Source organism: Pan paniscus, chromosome 5 (assembly GCF_029289425.2).
Source record: "Pan paniscus chromosome 5, NHGRI_mPanPan1-v2.0_pri, whole genome shotgun sequence".
Lineage (NCBI taxonomy): Eukaryota > Metazoa > Chordata > Mammalia > Primates > Hominidae > Pan > Pan paniscus.
Window position 1 is genome coordinate 126,293,266 of NC_073254.2, and position 16,950 is coordinate 126,310,215.

The 16,950-nt window shown below is 36.2% G+C and overlaps 1 protein-coding gene across 7 annotated transcripts in view; it reads right to left on the reverse strand.

The window, feature by feature from the left end:
* ATG5 (autophagy related 5) overlaps nt 1-16,950 on the reverse strand; it is a 162,876-nt gene that overhangs the window by 109,563 nt on the left and 36,363 nt on the right. For all 7 annotated transcript variants that reach the window (XM_055113990.2, XM_003824340.5, XM_008978074.4 and 4 more), the window contains one exon: nt 7,177-7,339. In XM_055113990.2, coding sequence (XP_054969965.1) covers nt 7,177-7,339 — 163 coding nt within the window. The remainder of the gene's footprint in view (nt 1-7,176; nt 7,340-16,950) is intronic.

Sequence of the window (16,950 nt, forward strand, 5' to 3'; positions counted from 1 at the left end):
AGACTCCCACTTGGTCCTTTTCAATTCCCATTTGCTTCTTTCTAATTCATTAACCATACTGCAGCCAAAGGGATGTCTTAAAAAGGGAAATCTGATTCTGTTATAGGCCTGCTTAAAATGTTTCACTGGTCTCCTACCATCCCACTCTCTGTTCCTCCTGCCAGGGATTAAGTTCAATATTGTTAAAATGGCCTATAAAGCCCTGAACAGGCAGCGTCTCTGCCTGACTTCCAGTTTGACCCCCTTACCACTCTCAATCTTGATCACCACATTCTAGTCAGTTCTCAGAACTTAGTAGGCTCTTTGCTTCTGAACCTAGCCCAGATCATTCCCTCAGCCTGAAACAACTTTCATCACAACCACACCACTCTCTCTAGCCCTTCCTCCTTCCTCTACAACTCCAGTTATAAACGTAACAATTACGTAAAAGTGATGTGTTTAATGCCTGGCTCCTCTGCTACCCTACACATTCAAAGGGAAGGGATCGTGCCTGTCATATTTACCCCAGCATCCCCTGTGCTTAGCACAGAGGCTGGCACATAGTAGGTTCTTATATTGGCTAGCTAATCCACACTACTACGGTCCGGGCATGATTCTCCTATAATGAAGACTGAATTTGCAGCCATGAAGATCAAAGACAATGAATGTTGTTTCCAAGACTTGATTAAACATGAGAGTATAAAATCTGTGAGAAATATTTGTGGCAATGGAAGAAAGAAGAATTTCCAAAAACTCACACAGACAAGGAATGAAAAATAATAGATGAAACAAGGCTGGCCATATACTGGTAACAGATGAGACTGAGTGACCGATATAGATTCATTCTACTATTTTCTTTGCTCTTATTTATACAATGTAATCTCAGTGTTCCAAAGACTGATAAAAATCTGAATTTTGCTAAAGACTGTAAAAAGGAAGCTTATCCAATATCAATCTTTCAATGAGAAAAAAGGTTCAAGAAGAGTAGTTATACCTCCTACAGTTCTACTTAGGAATCTACTTTTATACCACCTGCAACTACAACAGAACCTGACACTGTAACAAAAAACACAGAAATTAAAGACTCAAAATAGATACACAGGTAGTAGCTGCATCAAGTCTAAAAACTCTTGTTTCTGTTTTAGTAGTTTTTCTATGTTACCACAGTTATTTCTGGAAAGTTATCTATTTCCTTCTACCTAGTAAGTCCTGCTTAAAAAGACCGAGAAGGAGGGGGATGGGAGAACAATAAATATTATTCACCCAGGAAGTCCTTTTGAAATGAACTGAAAACATCTATCATCAGAATTAAGGTGTATGTGATTATTGCTTTACAATCCTTGAATTTGAGTCTTATGAGGCATTACCACCTTCGTATTTGTAATAAAACTCCAGCTTTACAGACATCACCTAGGGGAAGGGAAGGGAATTGGGGAAGGGGTAGAAAAGAAAAGAAAGAAAAGTCCAGCTTAGAGAGAAAAGTGACCTGCCATGATCATACAACTGATAAGAGACACGGCAATAAATAAATAGATCAGGTCTGGTGCTCCATCTCAAAACAATAATTTCTCAGTCTACTTATTCTACTATAAGCAGAAGTAGTAAAAACAAGGCAATGCAATGACAACCCACCTGTCTGTATCACACAAACCTCCAAAGAGCTGGAACGGCTGCATTTAACTTTTATGTTACCTACCAAACAAAAGTATTTTCCAAATGTCGTGACTTGTTATAAAATTACCATTAGCTAATCACCATCTCCTCTTAAAAACCAGTTTTAAGTTAAAATGGCACACTATCAAATAATTATTGTCTCTAAAATATTAATTAGTTGAAAAAGCCTAACCACATTTTAGAAACACTGTACACTTTTAACATATTAGCAGTTAAACCTTGCCTTTATTTGCAAGTCTACAGAACGTATCTAATGCCAACCCTCCCCGCCTTTTTGGGATTGTATACTCCGAAAAGCAAGAAACTAAGTCATGGTAAAAACGTTTTTTATAGATTTCCTCAAATCACTAGCTTATAAGAAAAACAACTTGATATTAAATAGATAATAGCCTGCACTTGTAGTAACAACTGCTCATAAATAAAAATGCTACTTTCTTTTATTTCTTGTGGCCATTAACTTTATTTCACAGAGAGGTTAAATATTTTTATATATAAAATGAAAACTCATAAAAAAAACACTGAAAGGCACAGTATGTCCTAAATGAGTTTTCTTGGTTTCATAAGCTTTTCTTATTTCTCTTTCACAGAGTTCTGAGAAATTAAAATTAGCATTTGAAAGTATTCAAAAATTGTTTAAACTGTTGTTTAGCTGTTATAATCTACAAGTGCAGTTCTAAATGAAATAAATGTGCCATCTATTATGTCACAATATTGAGAAATTTACAATTGCACTAACAGAAAGGTTTAATATCTCTGACTTCACAAATTAATAAAAACTTCTTTTGGAAGAAAAAACTCTACATAAAATCCAATTCCATAAATAAATTCAAACAAGACACTTCCTTTAGTTTAATAGGAAACTACTTATGAAAAATTGTTAATATTATTTCCTGTTAGTATTAGAAAGGAATAAAATAAAGAAGTCATGCAGTTAATATTTAGTTTCTCTACTCTCTGCCAAAGACCACACTAGGTGCTGGGGATACAAAAATGTAAAATGTACCCCAACCAGGCTAACTGATACGCCAGCAAAATACATAAACCATATAACTATACCAGAGTGTGATAAAATACAAGAGAAAAAAATGCCTAAATGGACAAAAGGTCATGAAAGTTGAAAGCATTAACAGTTCTGCCTCCACTTTTCTATAAAGCTCTGTGAAGACAGGAGCCATGTTTGTCCCATCAGTGCTGGATGATCACTAGCCCCTAGCATAATGTCAGATATACACAAGGTGCTCAATAAATATCTGTTGACTAAAACAATAAAAGAAGGAAAGCTTCTTATAGAAAGTGACAACTGAGATGAGCATTAAAGCATCAGTAGGAGTTAAAGGGAAAAAAGTATTCCTGATAAAAGAAACAGAATAGAAAACATCCACCTTTTACCCATTTACATTAATTAACATTCAGCATTTTACTCCAAAATATATTTTCTACAAGCAACATTTACCAAGCTAAAGATTTCCGAAATGAATATTCTCATTCTGAATAAACAGAAAATAAAGTACCAAGGACTCCAGTATCCACAGCATACCTCTCATTAGACTTTGCTGTGGAGATCTCTCACAAGACTACTCAGTCTTAGAAGTATGTTAGCTCAATTATAGTAGTGTAAGCTTAACCATAATCATCACAAATAAAACCAAACATAATAGCTACAAAAATAATTTATAACCAAAAACAAAATGGAATAAAGTATATTTTAACCAAACATTATTAAGTTGGATTTAATCAAACGTCGCTTTAAAATTAATTTAATAAAATTTAATAAAAAAAACTTTACAACAGTCACATAAGAAACAATATGAGCCAAGGCAGAAATAGAAAAAAAGTAATTTTATGCCCAAAAAAATTGTAATAAATGCAGTTATTAGACTAAGTCAGCTACATTATGTTATACCCAGTTCTGAATGTGTAACATTTTGAGTCAGACTTCAGGTCAAAGATAAACATGAGCTGTAGCTTGGTTAACCAACCTTTTATGGGCTGACAAGCATTTTCTTAAAAGGCCAGACAATAAATATGTTAGGCTTGTGGGCCACATAGTCTCCTCATAATGATTTAACTCTGCTACCGAAAGTAGCCAACGACAATACATAAGTGAATGGGTGTGGCCGGGTTCCAGTAAATCTTTATTTACAAAAACAGATGGCTGGCCCATGATCGTATTTGCCAGCCCTCTCCTGGAATCTAAAAGTGACTTCTCACTAACTCTTTTCATCAAGACCGCTTTACTCCCTTTCAAATACTTTCACACAAACTGTATTAGTGTTTCATAAGGCCTCTACAGATATCAATGAAGCAAACCTAACAGATATTCTCTTGTTTTATAGATTAAGAAACTGAAGCTCAAAGCAGTTGACTTGACCTAAGGACTACTAAGACCTGAAACTAAAAACCAGGCCTTTGTTGTTCTTCTAACACTTAATCATTATCCTCCATACCCAATCTTCCAATGCCCCAAATAAAACATTTAAATCAGTTTTAGAATCCTCTGCTGAACCCCTGAGTTCTTTTTAACAGACTCAGCCATTCACAATAGACTCTAAGAACACCTACTTAACTGTCTAATTAAATTATTAACTTCAATTGTGAAGTTAACTCAAATCCTTCTCTCTTTACACGATCCTCATCTTTTTCTATTTAGGCTATCTTCTTATTTACAAGTCTCCTAAAATATCATTTAATCTTCAAATCACCAGCAAGAAACAAGGCACTACACCTTCTTAGGGAGGTATAAATTATTGTAATCATTTAATAAGAATTTGTGAACTCAGTAATAAAAATGTGGTACGGGGCCTAGTGCTTAACTTTGCAAAGCTTATAACCTAGTTGAGAAATGCCAGATGTATAAATATGAAACTAAGGAGTGACTCCATGTAACCTAGGTAAAATCTAAAAATTTTAAAACAAAGAAATGAGAAATGAAAAAATGTAATTTACAGTATACACTGTCATAAAATGCATGCCTTACTTGCTCTTGATACCACAGAAATGCCCTAATTTTGTAAAAGGAAAGTTTAACAAATACTAAATACCTACAAACACCCATTTGATGTGATAATAGCATAGTCCAAAAGTTAAAACTAGATCACAGTTTTTAAAAATTATGGCAGGTGAAGGTTTTCTTCTGTTTTATTCTAGTCATTGCCATGAAAGAACATCTACTGGACTAACTCCCTGGCCAAAAACACTGTTGAGGACACAGGAATTACAGGACATGCCCTCACTTTGCATCATAGGATGGGACTGCAGAAGTAATCATGCAAGTTGAAACTAAGCAAAGTGATCTTAATAACTAATGGGGACAATTACGATTGTTCCACAATCTTTAAAAAATTTTGTCAAAACATTAAAAACTCTTACCGTTGGTTATAAATATACACTAGAGGCTGAGCGTGGTAGCTCATGCCTATAATCCCAGCACTTTGGGAGGCCAAGGCGGGCAGATCACTTGAGGCCAGGAATTCGAGACCGGCCTGGCCAACATGGCAAAACCCTGTTTCTACTAAAAACACAAAATTAGCTGTGCATGTTGGCACATGCTTGTAATCCCAGCTACTCAGAAGGCTGAGACATGATAATCGCTTGAACCTGGAAGGCAAAGGATGCAGTGAGCTGAGATTGTGCCACTGCATTCCAGCCTGGGTGACAGAGTGAAACTTCGTCTCAACAAAACAAAACAAAACACCACAATAAATGTATACTGAACAATAACAAGTTAAAAGAAATCCTAATATTTATTTAGTACTTATAATTTAACACATTAGAAACACTGAGAACTGTTTTATTTTTAAATTTTATTAATTTTTTTTTTTAGAGACAGGGTCTCACTCTGTCACTCAGAGTGGAGTGTGGTGGCACAATCATGGCTCACTGTAACCTTGAACTCCTTGGGCTCAAGCAATCCTCCTGCCTCAGCCTGCCTAGGACTGTGGGCACATGCGACCATGCCCTTGCTAATGTTTAGATTTTTTTGCAGTGATGAGGTCTTGCTATGTTGCCCAGGCTGGTCTCCAACTCCTAGCCTCAAGTGATCCTCCCAGTTGGGCCTCCTAAAGAATGCTGGGATTACAGGAATGAGCCACCACACCCAGCCAAAAATGTTTTATTTCTTTGTAAAAACTTAAGAACTATAGTTTGAAGAGTGCTTGCTTTCTCAACATATAACTTATGGGCAAGCATCTTTCCCATGCCTTGGTGAACTGAAGTCATTTTTCTACATTTTAATCAACTTCTAATATTTTATTATTTGTATTTCAATGTCATAAAATATCTGAGAGTTCCTTTAATATGAAATTTTTTATAGCATCACTTCCTTTGGGACATCTTCATCCTTTTGTCACAACTACTTTCCTTATTTATGTCAATAAGTTCACCTTTACTGCATATAAGTTCCTCAGTAAGTTCCCCTGGCTGCATAATCTAGTCTCTTGAAGGGCAGCCATGTCAACATTTCCAAAGTCAGCTATTGCTTCCATAACTCCATTTCTTTCTATTCAAATTTCATTCCCAACATTATCAGTTTGTTTCTTTGTTGGATTTACATCTCTCTTGGCCAATTCCCTTTTTTCAATTATCCGTTTTTATAAAATGTTACATGGGCTTATTGCTGGAGACAAGGAGGCAACACGACTATGTGCTTTGCTATCTGCGGGTAAAATGAATAACAGACATAGAGAGGCCAATCACTGACAGACATGGAAAGAAGTGACATAATTTATCACCGATCATAAGCTCATCTGTTGTTATGTAATGATTCCTGGACTAAACTAGCAATAAAGTTTGCATTTTATGTAATTATCTGCGGTTAATATACCATGGTAATTGAAATTTGAACCATACAGTTGGGGACCTGGTGTTACTTAACTAAACCATGATAACTGAAATTCATGCATACTGGAACCAAGGAAAGGGAGGACTATCTGTACATAAAATAACTGTTTGAAGGCACTAGAGGGTGATCAATGCAGGCAAGATCACAGAGTTATTTACATTCTCCAAAATATGAGGGATACAGAGATGAGCACCACATTCCACTTAGCTTTTTCCTTGGGAGTATTTTCTAAACCACAGCAAGGAGAAAGGGAATTGAAGCACAAAGCAAGTCTACTGTCCTGAGAAAGCAGAGGTTGGAGTTCAATCCCCACACAAGTGGAGGTATCTTTGTACATACCCAGAATTTTCCACTGTGACCACAGAAGGGTCATGACTAAGGAATAAAGACCACATCCTTAGAGTAATGGCATTTCCTTCAGAAGCTATACCCAAGTTTATATGACATATGCCATATGTTAGGGGCTGAGGAATCAGTCTAATGCTAGAGAATCCATGAACAGAGGGACACCAAAAGAGCAGAATGTAAGGGATGACTAAAAGTAGCTTCTGTGCAAATCTGGGCACAGAGGCTACAATTTAAACTTGTACCACCAATTCTAAAATGTATCAACTACTCACAGGGTTATGGCTGTATCATATTTTATAAAGTGGTATTCTAAAATTAAACACTATTATACTTACCATTTTGCAATCCCATCCAGAGTTGCTTGTGATCTTTTTTCTGCATTTCATTGATTACTTGACTTTTATGTTTTAAAGCATCAGCTTCTTTCATACATGACATAAAATGAGCTTCAATTGCATCCTTAGATGGACAGTGCAGAAGGTCTTTTTCTGGAAAACTCTATCAAAGGAAAAAATATACATATAAAACAGGATACACACGTTACAAAATTAACCTCTTAAAAGAGAACTATATCCCCCAGTTTTTCAATATTTCTAGTAAACTATCTCTTAGCACTGAAACAACCCAAAATACTTTAAAATTTAACTTAAAAATCTTTAGCTATTTGGCCCATTTTGTACTTTTCCCAAATAATTCTTATGTGTTTTATAACAACATGAAAAAAAGGCATCAAAGGGTAATAATCTGAAAAATAGCTTTTCAACTGACCATACCAATATTGGCAAAGATGTGGAATGGAGCCCTCACACACTACTAACAGAAATGTAAAATAGTATAACCACTTTGGAAAAGTCTGGTAGTTTCTTAAGAAGAGTAAACAGACACCTACCATCTGACCCAGCCATTCCACAACTAGGCATTTACCTAAGAGAAATGAAAGTATTATGTCAAAAAAAAAAAAAGAAAAGAAAAGAAAAGAAAAAAGTATTATGTCCATTTAAGGACTTGCTACATGAATGTTCACAATAGTTTTATTTGTACCAGCCCCAAACAGAAAACAAATCTAAATATCAACAGGTAAATGAACATATAAATTGTGGCATAAACTTATTCACTTTGACTAGGTTAAGCTTACTATAAGTCAATTAGACCTCAATAAAGCTGTTAAAAAAGTAGATTTTGAAGTCAAATAGCTAAATTTACATTCTATAACTTCACTGATTCTTTTAGGCAGCTAAAGCAATGATCATTGGACATATAGGGAGTTATGTAAATGAGACGACTGATGCACTTTTCACTGAAAAAAAGATAATAACAGCTAACAGTTACTGAACACTTACTGTGACACCGTATTAAAACTTTTTATATGGATTATCTTATTTAATCCTCACAACACTTGAGGTAAACATTATTATTATTGCTATTTTACAGATAAAAAAATTAAAGCTTAGGGAATGTCTAAAGTCGCAAGTGTCTTTCAGCTTGATAGTCATGGGGCTAGGATTTAAGGCTAATTTGACTCAAGTCCTACATTTTAACCACTGTACAATATCACTTCCTCCAAAGACTTAAATATTTAAGATAATCATTATATTCAAACATTATTTTACAAAGTTATTATCCTGTATGTCCTTTAATAAATTTAAAAGGAGCTAAAAATGGCAAAAAAATAGCATTTAGTTATAGCCTACTCTGGTTACTGTATTCACAAACAACATGCAATTAACCCTGTCATGGAGCCTTCATAAAAAGAATGAAATGAAAAGATAAAGAAAGAAGCTCCTGAGTGACTATGAAACACTGATGGAAAGCAGGAATTAATTGAAAGTGATTAAAGATACCATTCCTCATCTCTCTCAATAAACTTTTTTAAAAGTCAAACTTATGATTCACATACAGTGAAATGCAGAAATCAAGAGTACAATTAAATGAGTTTTGACAATGAGTAACTGTCAGCCCAAGTATACAGCATTACCATCACCTACAAAAGTTCCTCTGTGCCCTTTGCAGTCAGTTCCCTCATTCCCTTCCCAATAAATTACTGATAATGACATAACACCAGATTAGTTTTGCCTGTAATAAAATCTCATATAAACAGAATTGCAGTATTATGTAACTTAGTATCTTTCACTTAGCATATTTTTGAGATTCATTCCTGTTACTGCACATATCAGTAATTAATTCCTTTTTGTTACTGAGTAGCAGGCCATTTAATGAATACACCACAATCTGTTTATCTAAAAACTTGTTAATAGACACTGGGATTGTTTCCAGATACTGGTTATTATTTAAAAAGCGGCTATGAACATTAATACACAAGTCTTTTATAGACACGTCTTCATCTTTCTTGGGTATACAGCTGGAAAAAGAAATGCTGGGTCACAGAGTAAGTGTATGTTCTAACTTTACTTAAAAACTGCCAAACTATTTTTCAACATGATGTACAATTTTACACTCCCACTAGCAATGTGTAAGAGTTCTGGTTACTCCGTGTCCTCAAACTTGCTACTGTCAATCTTTTTCATTTTAGTCATTCTAGTGAGTGTAATGTAATGTCTCTTTGTGGTTTTAATTTACATTTCCATGATGACTAAAGATGTTGAGTGCCTTTTCATATGTTTGTTGGTAAATTCATATATGTTCTGTGAACTAAGTTTTTTGCATTTGTTTAAAAGCAACTAATAGAGAACAAGTTGAGTATAATGTGAATTTTATGGTTGCATATGTAAATACTGTTCACAAGAGTTGCTAGGTGAACAGAAAATTTCACCTAGCTAAACCAATCAGCTAAACAATGCACACATGTGCACACCTCCAAAGTGGACCAGCTACTTCAATTCATGTTATGAGCTGTACTCATCTACATCAGGTGCTACAATTTCTTGTCCGATTCCAGAAAATCCTCCTTTCACTTCACCTGTCACGGCGCAAGTCTTCTATGTCCATTTCTGCAAGCAAAGTTCCAGTCTTTGCAACATGAAATGCCATATTTATTGTAGTATTTATGCATTTCTCATACATTTTACCTGTGTAAAACTGTGGTATGGTTTTTACTAGGTTCCTGTTTTTTTATCAGTGTAAGTTTGTGGATGTTGTGCCCCTAACCCTTTGCCCCAGAAGTAACCCTTTCCTCCATAAGTCTTGTGGTTTTTACTGTACAATTTTTAATAGCAAAGTTAAGAACACATACGATGCATTATGGAAGTGCTTACACTGAGCAGACGTTCTTGCCTTTTTCCTGATCTTAGTTTGGTAAAACATTCGATAAACCATCATGTAGCATGACTTTAACTGTAGGCTTTTCATATCTATCCTTTGTCAAATTAAGTAAATTCCCTTCTATTCCTAAGCTTGCTATAAGTTTTGATGACAAATACGTATTAAATTCTGTCCATGAATGACTTTTTCTGTATCTATTGATTTTTCTATTTTATTCTGTGATTTACATGGATTGAGAATTTTTTTATTTTGAGAGGGTCTCACTGTGCCACCCAGGCTGGAGCACAGTGGCACAATCACACCTTATTGCAGCCTCAACCTCTGGGGCCCAAGCGATCCTCCCAATTCAGCCTCCTGAGTAGCTGGAACCACAGGTGTACACCACCACACTCAGCTAATTTTTAAAATTTTTTTTTGTAGAGATGAGGTCTCCCTATGTCGCCCAGGCTGGTCTTGAACTTCTGGGTTCAAGTAATCCTCCTGGTTCAGCCTCCCAAAGTACTGGGATTATGGGCATGAGCCACTGCACCTGGCCTACACGGATTGAGATTTGAATGTTGAATCAATTTTGTACTCCTAGGATAAACTCAACTCAGTCATGGTGTGTACCATCCTTTTTAATTATTACGAGATTCAATTTGCTAGTACTTTGTTGAAGGCTCTTGCATCCATGATCATGAAATACACTGGCTTATCATTTTCCTTTAATGTCTTTATCAGGTTTCAGTATCAGGGTTATTCTGGCCTCTAACACAAGTTGGTAAGTGTCTCATTTCTGGAAAAAGTTTGTACAGAGTAACAAAGCTTGTAAAGTTTGTAATATTATTTCTTAAATATTTTATTTTATTTTTATTTTTAGAGACAGGGTCTCATTATGCTGCCCAGGCTGGAGTGCAGTGGCTACTCACAGGTGCACTCCCAGTACTGATCAGCACGGGAGTTTTGACCTGCTCCATTTCTGACCTGGGCTGGTTCACCTTTCCTTAGGTAACCTGGTGGTCTCTTGCTCCCAGGAGGTCACCATATTGATGCTGAACTTAAGAGTGGAAATTCAATTGGCATAGCACACTACGGCCCAGAACTCCTGGGCTCAAGCGTTCCTCCCACCTCAGTCTTCTGAGTAGCTGGGACAACAGGCATGTGCCACCGCGCCCGACTAGTTCTTAGGTATTTTATAGACTTCACCAATGAAACGATCTGTGCAAGGTGTTTTACTCTCTGAGGCTTTTAAAATTACAAATCAAAGTTACTTATAAACAGCTATTCATTTCTGTTATTTCTTATGTCGGTTTTGGTGACTTGTGTTTTCATTGAATTTGTCCATCTGTCAAATTTATTGGCACAAAGTTATTTATTCAATTAATATAAATGCATTATATAATGTGCAGTCTTTTGTGTCTTCTTTCACTTAACATGGTATTTTCAAGGTTGTAGCATATTATCAGTAATTCACTCCTTTTCATGACCAAATTATACTCCATTGTAAGGATACGTACAGTATTTTGTTTATTCATCAGCTGATGGACATTGGGTTATTTCCACTTTGCCTATTATGAACATTCATGTATAAGCTTTTGTGTGGACGCAGGTTATTTCCCTATTTTGCATATCAGAATTACATATTCAGTTCTCTTGGGAATATTACTAGGAATAGAACTGCTGTGTAATGTGGTAAGTATATCATTTGATGACATACCAAACTGCTTTCCAAAAAGGCTACACCATTTTACATTCTCATCAGCAACGTGTGAAGGGTCTAATTAACCTATACCCTCTCCATCATGTGTTACTGTTTTCTGTTTTTTGTTGTTTTTTTTTTGGAGACAGGGTTGCACTCTGTCACCCAGGCTGGGTTGCAGACATGCCATCAGGAATCACTGCTCCTCCCAGGCTCAAGTGATCCTCACACCTCAGCCTTCCAAATAGCTGGGACTATAGGCACATGCCACCACATCAGGCTATTTTTTAAAATATTATTTTAGTAGAGATGAGTTCTCCTTATGTTGACCACACTGGTCTCAAAATCCTGAGCTCAAGTGATACAACTGCCTCATCCCCACAAAGTGCTGGGATTATAGGCATGAGCCACCACACCCAGCCTTGTACATCATCTTTTTGATGATAACCAATCTAGAGGGCGTGAAGGGGTAACTCGTTGTGTGGTTTTTTTTGGGTTTTTTTTTTTTTTTTTTTGCTTTTCCCTAAAAACTAGTTATGCTGAACATCTTTTCATGTGTTTACTGGCCATTTATAGAACTTCTTTACAGAAATGTCTATTCGAATCCTTTGGCTAATTTTTAATTGGGTTTCTTTTTATTATCAAGTTATTTCCATATTCCGTATATTAAACTGTTATTAGATAGTATATGATTTGCAAATATTTTCTCCCTTTCTGTAGGCACCCCACACACAGTCTTGATTATTATAGCTTTGACACTGAGGAGTGTAACCATTATTTCTTAAAAATATTTCTTCTGACCCATTCTCTCTCCTCTCCTTGAATCCAATTACATGCAGACTGCCTGATATTATCCCAGAGGCTGTTTTTCCTCTATACCAATTTCCATCTCTCTATTCTCCAAACTGGGTAACTTCTATGGATCTGTCTTTGAGTTCAAAGAACCTTACTTCTGCCATCTTTAATTTGCTGTTAAGCCCATGTAGTAAATTCCTCATTTCAGATATTTTTCTAAGCAGTTCTACAATTTTGTGATTTTTTTCTTTTAAGTTACTGAATTTATAATAGTTGCTTTAATTCATTTTTCCGGTAGTACCAAGATGTGGATTCTCTTAGGTCAGTTTCTATTGAGAGTAAAAATTTTTTTTATTTGATATGGACCGTATTTTCTTGCTTATTTGCAAGTCAAGTAGTTGTTGATTGTATGGTGGACACTGTGAATATGTTGTAAGGATTCTAGATTATACTGTCTTCCTTTAAGATGCTAAGTTTTGTTCTGGCTGGCAGTTAACTTACTGGCAGCTCTCCTTAATCCTAAAAAGGCAGGTCCAGAGCAACTCTTACTCTAGGGTTAAAGACTGGCAATAGAGATTGGCAAACTTTCTGTAAAGGATTAGACAGTAAATATTTAACACTGTGCAGGTCATACAGTCTCTATCCCAAATACTCAACTAGGCTGTTGTAGCCGCAAAGCAGTCATAGACAATATGTATATGAATTTCCATGAGTGGATGCATTTCAATGCAACTTTATTTATGGTCATCACTAAATCTGTATTTCATGCAATTTTCACGTCACAAAATATTTTTTTAAATTTTTTTCTAACCACTTAAAAATGTAAAAACTACTCTTATATCACAGGCCATGCAAAAACAGTCAGTGGACCACATCTGCCAACTCCTGCTCTGATGTATGATCCTTACTCCAAAATCATGGCCTTTCTGGCATCTCAAGTAACTGCCTAGTATGTAGCCAGATGTCTCTCCACTTTCAATGAGCTGGAATCCAACATTTCCCAGCATCATAAGACGTTCATTATCTTTTGTCCACTCTTAACCCTACAACATCCACTATCTACTAGATCTTGCAGAGTATCAGCTATGCATGTGCAACCCAGGCCTCAGCCAAGCACCCAGGGAGAACATACACATACACTTTGGCTCCTTCTTCTCTGATACCCTGCCTAGCAAGTTCCAACCACTTCAGCAGCCCAGAACTCCAATTTGTGCATCCTCAGCTCAACTGAACTTCTTTGCTCTGCTTGAGCTCCACTCTCCGTACCACCGTCAGGCAACCGTTCCAAAGCACATGGGGCTCACCTTGTTTGTTCCCTTTCTAAGGTTCAGTGCTAAAAACAGCTCTATTTCATATTTTTGGTCCTGTTTTCTAATTGTTGATGACTAGAGGAAAACTCAAATACCAGTTACTCTGTCACGGCTAAAAGTATATGTTAACATCAATAAATATCTGATGAATAAATGACTAAACAAGCCTTACTTCATAAAGTTCTAAGTTTGCATGACCCTCCATGATCTCCACCACCTGGTATTCCTATCTTTCTATAATCCCTTCCCCCTTGCATGTGGGCAGAACCTGTGACTTGCTTCTAACTCAAAGAATGCGGCAAAGGTGATGGGATGTTACCCCAGTGATTAAGTCATGTTATACAGTAAGATTCTGTCTTACTACCAGACTACCTCTAGACTTTCTTTGTTGCCCTGAAGCAAGTAGGCATGTTGGGAAAGTCCACATGACAAGAACTTCACATGGTCTTTAGGTGGTCAATGCAGCTTATTACTGACAGCCAACAAGAAGATAGGCCCCTCAATCCTACAACCATAGGATATGAATTCTGCCAGCAAACTAAGTCTAGAAGTGGATTCTCCCTCAGTTGAACTTCCAGTTAAGAACGCAGCCCAGCCAACACCCTGATGGCACCCTCATAACCTAGGCAGAAGATCCAGGTATAAGCTATGCCCAGAATCCTGACCCACAGAAACTGTCAGAGAACAAATGTTGTTTTAAGCTGGTGGTAATTTGTCAGACAATAGTAGATAACTAATACAACATACTATTGATAGATACTATAAAACAGCTACCAACATTTATAGCTGGGAAGTGCAGGCAGTGATAGAAGCAAAGGAGAGACCATGAAATGCACTCAAGAACTTCAGGAAAGAAAAGCTACCATAGACCTATGTCAACAACACATAACAGAAGGAGGGACATGATAAATTCCTTCAAAGAAACACAGTGGCTCTTGGCCTAGCAAGAAAAAACTTGTCCATCAGAAAAGAAGCTTGCTCAGTCACACAAAAATACTCAAGGAACAGTCAGGACCAATGCAGGGCCTTTTCAAGCATGGTAAGCAAAACAGGATTTGCCTGCTGTGCTTGAAAGACAGTTGGTTCAAAAACCTAACTTGTGTTATCTCTGGCATTCAGCAGAGTTCAGCACATAAGCACTTATCTGAATGTTGATCTTATTTTACTTAACAAATGTGAGCTCTTACCCTTAATCATTGCTGTCAACATTCAAAATTAAAATGTCTCCTCTCCTCAAAACCAAAACGCACCAAATCAGCACCATGTTACCAAGAGGAAGAAAGAGAAACACCAAGGTTTTATAGGTTTGTTTACTCTATTAAACTTTATTTAGGATTTGCAACAGAACTGGGCATTTTAAAGACCCCACTATTTTCACCTGATGTCATTAAACTTTTGAATCACATTAACTCCTTTTTTAAAAATTCCATGCACTGTTCTCAACATGGACAAAGAGAGAAAAAATTTTTTTAATTTTAAAAAATCTACATACTGTAAGTAATCTTTTAACTGTAATGTCGCTTTGCAAGCAGCATGCCTATAGAATTAATGAAAAAAAATACAGAGAGAAAACGCAAAGGTGGCAAAATGTTAAAAAGCAGCAAATCCAAGTGAAAGGTATTATGAGTATTCACTGGACCACAATTAACTTTTTTTTTTTTTTTTAGATGGAGTCTACTCTGTTGCCCAGGCTGGAGTGCAGTGGCATGGTCTCGGCTCACTGCAACCTCCGCCCCCCAGGTTCAAGCGATTCTCCTGCCTCAGCCTCCCGAGAAGCTGAGATTACAGGCACCTACCACCATGCCCAGCTAATTTTTGTATTTTTAGTAGAGACAGGGTTTCACCATGTTGGCCAGGCAGGCCTCAAACTCCTGACCTCAAGAGATCCACCTGCCTCACCTCCCAAGGTGCTGGGATTACAGGCATGAGTCACTGCCCTGCCGCACAATTAATTTTTCTAATATATGTTTAAATTTTTTAATATAAAAAACTGGGGACACAGAAATGAGATAATTTTCTTGGTAGTCTCACCAAGTTTAGGAATCAAAATGTCCTTTAAAACCAATGAGAAAAGCTTGAAAAAGGTACCATTTTCATTGTTTTGGTAAACAAAACATACATCCAAATCTATATGTTATAAAGCAATTAACACTCTACAATTATATTTATCTCCCAGAAAACAGAAAATACAAAAATGCCTATAAAAATATTAATTTTCTGATTCACCCTTAAAAGCTTTTGGTTCTACAGACAATTACCATTAACTTTTAGATCTTCATTGTTCTCTAACTCTTGTTAATCAACATGTGGTCTGGTGGAACAATATCATAGCATTACCTATGCACTTGTAAGAAATGCAGAATCTCCCTGAATCCAACCCAATGCTGCAGAATCAGAAACTGCACTTTAGTAAGAGACACAGGTAACTTGAAAGCACATTAAAGTTGGAAAATCACTATTGTAGACATTAAAATGCATTTATTATAAACATTATAAACCTATACAAATCACAAACATCAAAGTCAGTTAAAAATTAGAGGAAATATGTCTGTTTGAAAACTGTTTAACAGTGTTTTTTTGAAGAGTTTAGTCTGAACTACTGATCCAAATGTGTGTGTGTGTGGCAGAGGCAATAGGATCTCTTAGAAGCTTTGATATTGCACAAAAAAATCTAATCAAAATCTATTACTACCTTTGAAAACAATTGTAAAAGAAATTCTAAGAAGTCTGGTTAAAACATCAACATTATCTGGCATACTCAATACAACATCACAGAAGATAAATGCAGAGACACCAAGTGACACAAAATTGTTACTCAATACATCCAATCTGTTGAATGTATAAACTATTTTCTACAAACTTTAAAAACCACTTCCTCACTAAAAGCATTGATTTTCTGCCTGAAAATTAACACCCAGTTTCATTATAATCAATCAAAAATCTATAAGGCAGTACAATAGAGGCAGGCCTACATCAATCAGTACAAGCTATCAATTAAACATCTGAAGACAACCTTTGAAGTAACCTAGGTCCTGATGCTCCCCTAAATGAATGGAACTTAGTATATACAGAAAAAAAAAAAAATCTGGGCAATAACTTTCCTCTAA